The sequence below is a fragment of the Palaemon carinicauda genome, chromosome 4 (genome assembly GCF_036898095.1).
Source record: "Palaemon carinicauda isolate YSFRI2023 chromosome 4, ASM3689809v2, whole genome shotgun sequence".
Classification (NCBI taxonomy): domain Eukaryota; kingdom Metazoa; phylum Arthropoda; class Malacostraca; order Decapoda; family Palaemonidae; genus Palaemon; species Palaemon carinicauda.
In genome coordinates this window covers 193525889-193535438 of record NC_090728.1, presented here as the reverse complement: position 1 = coordinate 193535438, position 9550 = coordinate 193525889, and the positions used below count along the sequence as shown (strand labels likewise).

General features: G+C 32.7%; 1 protein-coding gene across 1 annotated transcript; it reads right to left on the bottom strand.

Moving 5' to 3' along the window:
• Window positions 1–1572: 1572 nt before the first annotated feature.
• LOC137639812 (processed variable antigen-like) lies at window positions 1573–2235 on the bottom strand. Its single transcript, XM_068372054.1, has one exon. The coding sequence runs from the start codon at window positions 2233–2235 to the stop codon at window positions 1573–1575; it is 663 nt and encodes a 220-aa protein (XP_068228155.1).
• Window positions 2236–9550: the final 7315 nt, after the last annotated feature.

Below are 9550 nucleotides of genomic sequence, written 5' to 3'. Positions count from 1 at the left end.
TCACAATTTCAGACGTCTGAGTCACACTCATCAAAAAAATCACTAATTGCAATGTCGTCTCAAATCCACCATTTCATTTCGGGATGGTTTTGCTTAACGACACACAGACTCGTTTTTAAGAGACATCTGGTGAGGGGAGGATTCACTAACTTAGTTATCTACGGTCACTGAAGGTTATGAGATTTGTAATGGTGCTTGGATTTGTAATATTTCTCGTATTTGTGAATGTTTAGCCTGTTAGTAATATTTCTCTGATTTGTATTGTTTCTCGGATTTCTAATGTTTCAGATTGGTAAGGATTCTCAGATTAGTAATGTTTCTCGGATTTGTAATGATTTAGATTTGTAAGCTTTGTCGTATTTGAAATCCTTCTCGTATTTGTAAATGTTTACCTTATTGGTAATGTGTCTCAGATTTCTAATATTTCAGATATGTGAGGTTTCTCGTATTTGGAAGATTCTAGCATTTGTAATGTTTCTCGTATTCGTGAATGTTTACCCTATTGGTAATGTTTCTCTGATTTGTAATGTTTCTCGGATTTCTAATGTTTAAATTGGTAAGGTTTCTCGTATTTGTAAGATTCTAGAATTTGTAAAGTTTCTCGTATTTGGAAGATTCTAGAATTGGTAAAGTTTCTCGTATTTGGAAGATTCTAGAATTTGTAATGTTTCTCGTATTTGTAAATGTTTACCCTAGTGGGAATGTTTCTCTGATTTGTAATTTTTCTCGGATTCCTAATGTTTCAGATTGGTGAGGTTTCTCGTATTTGTAAGATTCTATAATTTGTAATGTTTCTCGTATTTGTGAATGTTTACCCTATTGGTAATGTTTCAGATTGGTAAGGTTTCTCGAATTTGTAAGATTCTAGATTTTGTAATGTTTCTCGTATTTGTAAATGATTTTCGGATTGATAAAGTTTCTCGAATTTGTGAAATTCTAGAATTTGTGATGTTTCTCGCATTTGCAAATGTTTCTTGAATTGATGTTTCTTGTACTTTTGAATGTTTCTCGAATTGATAATGTTTTTCGAATTGATAATGTTTCTGTGATTTGTAATGTTTCTCTGATTTGTAATGTTTCTCTCATTTGTAATGTACCTCTCACTGGTAATGTTTCTCTCAATGGTAATGTTTCTCTCATTGGTAATGTTTCTTTGATTTGTAATGTTTCATATTGGTAAGGTTTCTTGAATTTGTAATATTTCCGATTGGTAAGATTTCTCGTATGTGAGATTCTAGAATTTATAATGTTTCTCGTATTTGTAAATGTTTTTCGGATTGAAGATGTTTCTCTGATTTGTAATGTTTCTCTCAAATTTTTAAGTTTCTACAATTTGTAATGTTTCTCGTATTTACAAATGTCTCATGAATTCATAATGTTACTCGTACTTGTAAATGCTTCTCGAATTGATAATGCTTCTCAGATTTGTAATGTTTCTCTCAATGGTAATATTTCCTTCATTTGTAATGCATCTCTCACTGGTAATGTTTCTCTCATTTGTAATGTATCTCTCACTGGTAATGCTTCTCTGATTTGTAATGTTTCTCTCATTTGTCATGTTTCTCTCATTTGTCATGTTTCTCTGATTTGTAATGTTTCTCTTATTTGTAATGTTTCTCTCATTTGTAATGTTTCTCTCACTGGTAATGTTTCTCTGATTTGTAATGTTTCTCTCATTTGTAATGTTTCTCTCACTGGTAATGTTTCTCTGATTTGTAATGTTTCTCTCATTTGTAATGTACCTCTCAATGGTAATGTTTCTCTCATTTGTAATGTTTCTCTCACTGGTAATGTTTCTCTGATTTGTAATGTTTCTCTCACTGGTAATGTTTCTCTGATTTGTAATGTTTCTCTCATTTGTAATGTACCTCTCAATGGTAATGTTTCTCTCATTTGTAATGTTTCTCTCACTGGTAATGTTTCTCTGATTTGTAATGTTTCTCTCATTTGTAATGTTTCTCTCACTGGTAATGTTTCTCTGATTTGTAATGTTTCTCTCATTTGTAATGTACCTCTCAATGGTAATGTTTCTCTCATTTGTAATGTTTCTCTCACTGGTAATGTTTCTCTGATTTGTAATGTTTCTCTCATTTGTAATGTTTCTCTCACTGGTAATGTTTCTCTGATTTGTAATGTTTCTCTCATTTGTAATGTACCTCTCAATGGTAATGTTTCTCTCATTTGTAATGTTTCTCTCACTGGTAATGTTTCTCTGATTTGTAATGTTTCTCTCATTTGTAATGTTTCTCTCACTGGTAATGTTTCTCTCAATGGTAATGCTTCTCGAATTGATAATGCTTCTCAGATTTGTAAAGTTTCTCTCAATGGTAATATTTCTTTCATTGGTAATGTTTCTGTGATTTGTAATGTTTCTCTGTTTACCTCTCTCGGATTCTGTTTTCCTTGGCAACTGTTATAACGACCGGAAACCTTTCGACTCAAAAAAGAATCCTTTCTAAAAAACCTTCCGAATATTTATGATTTTAAAAAATACTGGATATTTATGATTTAAAAAACTTGCCAGATGTTTAGGGCTTTTAAAAACATTAAGGATATTTATGGTTTAAAAAAACACTCCGGATAATTATGATCCCAGATAATTACGATATTGACTCGGCGTCACATCAGATATACTTATCAAATATAATCTAATTCTATAATGAATATCAATAAGATTATCAGCAATAATATATCACCCTGCGAGAGAGAGAGAGAGAGAGAGAGAGAGAGAGAGAGAGAGAGAAGAGAGAGAGGAGAGAGAGAGAGAGAGAGAGAGAGAGAGAAAATCAAATGATTGCAAAAGTATTTCCTTTAACATGGCTAACATATATAAGTCGGAAGGTCTGCTCACATCCCTTAGATATGAGAGAGAGAGAGAGAGAGAGAGAGAGAGAGAGAGAGAGAAGAGAGAGAGAGAGAGAGATCAAACGATTGCAAAAGTAACTCTTTTAACATGGCTAACATCTAATAAGTCGGAAGGTCTGCCCCTCTCCCTTTTGAGAGAGAGAGAGAGAGAGAGAGAGAGAGAGAGAGAGAGAGAGAGGAGAGGAGAGAGAGAGAGAGAGAATCAAATGATCACAAAAGTATTTCCTTTAACATGGCTAACATATATAAGTCGGAAGGTCTGCTCACATCCCTTAGATATGAGAGAGAGAGAGAGAGAGAGAGAGAGAGAGAGAGAGAGAGAGAGAGAGAGAGAGAGAGGAGAGAGAGAGAGAATCAAACGATTGCAAAAGTAACTCTTTTAACATGGCTAACATCTAATAAGTCGGAAGGTCTGCCCCTCTCCCTTTTCAGAGAGAGAGAGAGAGAGAGAGAGAGAGAGAGAGAGAGAGAGAGAGAGAGAGAGATCAAATGATTGCAAAAGTATCTCCTTTAACATGGCTAACATATATAAAACGGAAGGTCTGCCCCTCTCCCTTTTGAGAGAGAGAGAGAGAGAGAGAGAGAGAGAGAGAGAGAGAGAGAGAGAGAGAGAGAGAGAGAGAGAGGAGAGAGAGAGAGACCAAATGATCACAAAATTACCTCTTTTAACATGGCTAACATATATAAGTCGGGAGGTCTGCTCACCTCCCATAGAAATGAGAGAGAGAGAGAGAGAGAGAGAGAGAGAGAGAGAGAGAGCAGAGAAGAGAGAGTGAGAGAGGAGAGAGAGAGAGAGAGAGAGTCAAATGATCACAAAATTATCTCTTTTAACATGGCTAACATATATAAGTCGGGAGGTCTGCTCACCTCCCTTAGAAATGAGAGAGAGAGAGAGAGAGAGAGAGAGAGAGAGAGAGAGAAGAGAGAGAGAGAGAGAGAGAGAGAGAGAGAATCAAATGATTGCAAAGTAACTCTTTTAACATGGCTAACATCTAATAAGTCGGAAGGTCTGCCCCTCTCCCTTTTGAGAGAGAGAGGTAGAGAGAGAGAGAGAGAGAGAGAGAGAGAGAGAGAGAATTACCGTAATCTAATGATCGGAAATTCTTCTTCCTCTACTAACGTGCTTTTTGAAAGACTTTGCTTTGGCTTTGAGCTAGACCATAATCCCGATCGGCTGCCCTGCCTGACATCGCTTAGACCCCGGTAGCGTATGTTCATGTGTTGTACCAGTCACCAGCGTCCTTCCTCCCAGCAGCTAGGAGTCCTAGCGTGGTTAGGTTTATAGGTTTAAAGGCCACTCATGAATGGCAGAGGCAAGGGACAGTGACATTGCCCTAGCAATCAGGACAATGCCCTAGAGACTGAACATATATTATATGATCAGCGCCAAAGCCCCTCTCCACCCAAGCTAGGACCAGGGAGGGCCAGGCAGTGGCTGCTGATGACTCAGCAGATAGACCTATAGGCTCCCCAAAACCCACCTTTCTTAGCTCACAAGGATGGTGAGGTTGCAGCGACCAAAGAAACTAATGAGTTTGAGCGGGACTCGAACCCCCGACTGGCAAACACCAGGAAGAGACGTGACCAATCAGGTCACAGCAACGCCATAAGGTGAGGTTGAAGCGACCTAAGAAACTAACGAGTTTGAGCGGGACTCGAACCCCATTCTGGCGTTCACCAGGTAGGGACGTTACTACATTGGCCACCACAACATAAGTCGACAGTTCGAGACGTGTGAAGTCTGTTATGTATCTAAAAAGTGGAGTGGGTTTGCGCGTCTGTAAATATTATTATTATTATTATTATTACTAGCCAAGCTACAACCCTAGTTGGAAAAGCAAGATGCTGTAAGCCCAGGGGCCCCAATAGGGAAATATAGCCCAGTGAGGAAAGGAAATAAATAAATGAAGAGAACAAATTAACAATAAATCATTCTAAAAAAGGCAACAACGTCAAAACAGATATGTCATATATAAACTATTAACTATTAACGTAATTTCCATACGGCATCCACTACTGAATGTTGCTAACTTATAGGGTACTAAAATTCCTCTCTCATAACTCTCAAAAAAAAAAACCCCTAGAAAGATGTCATAGTGAAATAAAGAGAAATTTTACATTATGAAACATTAAACTTATGAAACAGAAGACAGAGATGACAAAAAGACTGGTGAAATAACTCAGAAATAAGTATATTAATAATACATTACTGAAATATGATCTTCATACTTCATAAAATTAAAAAAAAGGGGCAGAATCTTATACCATTCTTCTTCTTATGATGCAAGGATCTCATTAGGGAAACTAATTGGCCTGAAGGAACGGTTATGTTCTCGGATTTAAGAAAGGGAGGGAATATTTTTCATATTTTAAAACATTTTATTTATATCTATACAGTATATCTATATATCTATCTATCTATCTAACTATATATATATATATATATATATATATATATATTCATATTTGTATATATATATATATATATATATGTATATATATATTCATATATGTATACATATACCGTGCATATATATATATATATATATATATATATATATATATATATATATATTTATATATATATATATATGCACGGTATATATACATATATGAATATATATATATATATATATATATATATATATATATGTATATATATCGTGCATTTATATATACATATATATATATATATATATATATATATACATATACATATACCGGGCATATATATGTAAACATATATATACATATATATATATATATATATAAACATATATATATATACATATATATATATATAAACATATATATATATATATATATATATATATATGAATACATACATACATATATATATATATATATATGTATATATATATATATATATATATATATATATATATATATAGACAAGAACCTTGTCTTTTCTTAGACGTTCATTATCCTTCCTTATCCCTGTATAAAAATAGTAATAAAAAAAAAGGTAATTTGTATATATAATGATAATGATAGATAATAGATAAACAAGAAGAATAACAGAATGGGTCCCTAGAGATTACAATTGAAGCAGGGGACGGAAGAGAAAACGATGGACTGACGAGCTAAGAACATCTGCGGGTACAGACTGGCATAGAAGGACCCTACACAGACGGGAGAAGAAAGATATGTCTGAGGCCTTTGTCCTGCAGTGGACTAGCAACGACTGACTATGATTTGAATTTTTAATCGCATTTTTTTTTCGAATTACTTTTTTTTCTATAGTTTATATATGAAAGATCTAATTCAATGTTGTTACTGTTCTTAAAATATTTCATTCTAATGGTTCATTTCTTCTCATACAGTTTATTCCCTTATTTCCTTTCCTCACTGGGCTATTTTTCCCTGTCGGAGCCCTTGGGTTTATAGCATCCTGCTTCTCTATCTAGGGTTGTAGCTTAGCAAGTAATAATAATAATAATAATTATAATAATAATAATAATAATAATAATAATAATAATATTCCATCTGTGACCAAGTTGTGGAATGATCTTCCTAATCGGGTAGTTGAATTGGTACAACTTCAAAAGTTCAAAGTTGCAACAAATGTTTTTATGTTGAACAGGCTGACATAAGTCTCTTTTTATAGTTTATATTTGAAAGCTCTCTTTTAAAATGGTTACTGTTCTTAAAATATTTTATCTTTAACTATTTCTTCTCATATAGTTTATTCGTTTCCTTATTTCCTTTTCTCACTGGGCTATTTTCCTTATTATTACTACTTGCTAAGCTATAACCCTAGTTGGAAAAGCATGATGCTATAAGCCCAGGGGCTCCAACAGGGAAAATAGCCAAGTGAGGAAAAGGAACAAGAAAAAGTAAAATACTTCAAGAACAGTAACAATATTAAAATAAATATTTCCTATATAAACTATAAACACTAGGGCTTATAGCATCCAGCTTTTCCAACTAGGGTTGTAGCTTAGCGAGTAATAATAATAATAATAATAATAATAATAATAATGTGTAGCTTAGCAAGTAATAATAATAATAATAATAATAATAATAATGATGATGATGATGATAATCATAGTCATAATAATAATATTAAAAATAATAATGATGATGATGATGATGATCATATAAAATAATAATAATAATAATAATAATAATAACCATACTTTAAGAATGAACTAAGAAAGAAGAAATCCTTCAATAACATTTAACGAAACTGATTCCAGATCAAAGCTAAAAAAATTCCCGATTCATCTGGGTCAATCGATTAAGCCAAGATATGTGATAGTTGGAATCCAGCCAGATTCCAATTTCCCTTTGAATTTCCTTTCCAAATGATTCCTAGATCATTGAAAACATAGAATCTGATTCTATCCTGGACTTGAACATTATGGAGGTGTGTGGGGTGGAGGCATAGCCCCCCGCACCCCCCCCCCACCCCCGCCCCCTGTCACTCCCCAAGTAAGAGAGAATTTCGATATTTTTCTATCTGTTTAATAAGCGAATTACCTAGATTCAATTTCCTGTTAGAAAATATAAGAAACTATAGTCAATTCTTTTTAGTGAGGCAGATTTGCACCGACTCGCAGGGGTGCCCTTTTAGCTCGGATAAGTTTCCTGATCGCTGATTGGTTGAGCGAGATAATTCTAACCAATCACCGATCAGGAAACCTTTCCGAGCTAAAAGGGCACCGCTGCGATTCGGTGCAAATGCGTCTCATTAAAATAAATTGAGTATAGAAGAGCACTCTGAGAGTGCAGACCTCCACCACGGCAGCTCATTTCTCAGAGTTAGTGTGCCTTTGCCAGAATCAATTAATAATTTCCAGCTATTTATATAACAGTTTAAAATCCCTGTAAGTTTCATTAATCAACGAAATTTGACCTTTTGTTTTACCTTGGACTCGACCTTGACCTTTGACCTTAACATGTATTAATTGGCGTGGATTTTCATATACTTAAATATGTACCAAGTTTTAAGTATCTGTGACAACAAAGTCTAAACTTATGGCTGATTACGTGAATTGGACATTTTGCTTGACCTTTGACCTTGGGCTTCCAAAATTTAACTATTTCCAGATGTTTACATAACAGCTAATCGCTGAAAGTTTCATTACTCTACGATTAAAATTGTGGACAGGAAGCTGTTCACAAACAAACACACACGGGGCGAAAACATAACCTTCTTCCAACTTCGTTGCCGGATGTCAAAATAATTATGTTATTAACTTTTTTTTTCCTCAATACAAGTTTGAATTAACATTTCTATTTATGGCTTTGCACGAATGTATCAAAGAATATATCGAATTCATACATTTGTAATACATTAGTTACGAATCAATATGAATAAAATGTATAAAGTTAATAATGAGACCTCATTGTGAATAAAATGTATAAGTTAATTAGGCAACCTCATTATGAATAAAATGTATACAGTTAATAAGGCGACCTCATTATGAATAAAAAGTATAAAGTTAATAATGAGACCTCATTATGAATAAAATGTATAAAGTTATTAATGAGACCTCATAATTTATAAAATGTATGAAGTTAATAATGAGACCTCATTATGAATAAAATGTATAAAGTTGATAATGAGACCTCATCATTAATAAAATGTATAAAGTTAATAAGGCGACCTCATTATGAATAAAATGTATAAAGTTAATAATGAGACCTCATCATGAATAAAATGTATAAAGTTAATAAGGCGACCTCACCATGAATAAAATGTATAAAGTTAATAAGGCGACCTCATTATGAATAAAATGTATAAAGTTAATAATGAGACCTCATTATGAATAAAATGTATAAAGTTAATAAGGCGACCTCATTATGAATAAAATGTATAAAGTTAATAATGAGACCTCATTGTGAATAAAATGTATAAGTTAATTAGGCAACCTCATTATGAATAAAATGTATACAGTTAATAAGGCGACCTCATTATGAATAAAAAGTATAAAGTTAATAATGAGACCTCATTATGAATAAAATGTATAAAGTTATTAATGAGACCTCATAATTTATAAAATGTATGAAGTTAATAATGAGACCTCATTATGAATAAAATGTATAAAGTTGATAATGAGACCTCATCATTAATAAAATGTATAAAGTTAATAAGGCGACCTCATTATGAATAAAATGTATAAAGTTAATAATGAGACCTCATCATGAATAAAATGTATAAAGTTAATAAGGCGACCTCACCATGAATAAAATGTATAAAGTTAATAAGGCGACCTCATTATGAATAAAATGTATAAAGTTAATAAGGCGACCTCATTATGAATAAAATGTATAAAGTTAATAATGAGACCTAATTATTCAGCCATTCATTCTAAACACTTGTATCAATAACTACAATCCTTGAATAATGAAAGATTCCTGCACGATGAATAAAGTATAATGAGTCAATTATTAAATAAATTCACACCCAGATTTTCTTCCAGTCCCTCCTGAACATTAAATGTATTCCAGCATTAATAACTTTTAATATGAATATATAAATGTATACTTGTAACTTTCCGTGGTTCATTTAAAACACTAAACTAAATATATTCTAACTTTTATAACAGTAAAGCATGAGTAATTAACAAATAATGAGTAAAGATGAAAAAAATAGAAAAAAAAATGCATCAAAATTTTATGAGGTAAATCCAAAAATGTAATATAAAAGTAAAGGTGT

Excerpts from the sequence above, each read along its gene's own strand:
- LOC137639812 (XM_068372054.1), bottom strand. The coding sequence starts at position 2,235 with ATGAGAGAAACATTACAAATCAGAGAAACATTACCAGTGAGAGAAACA.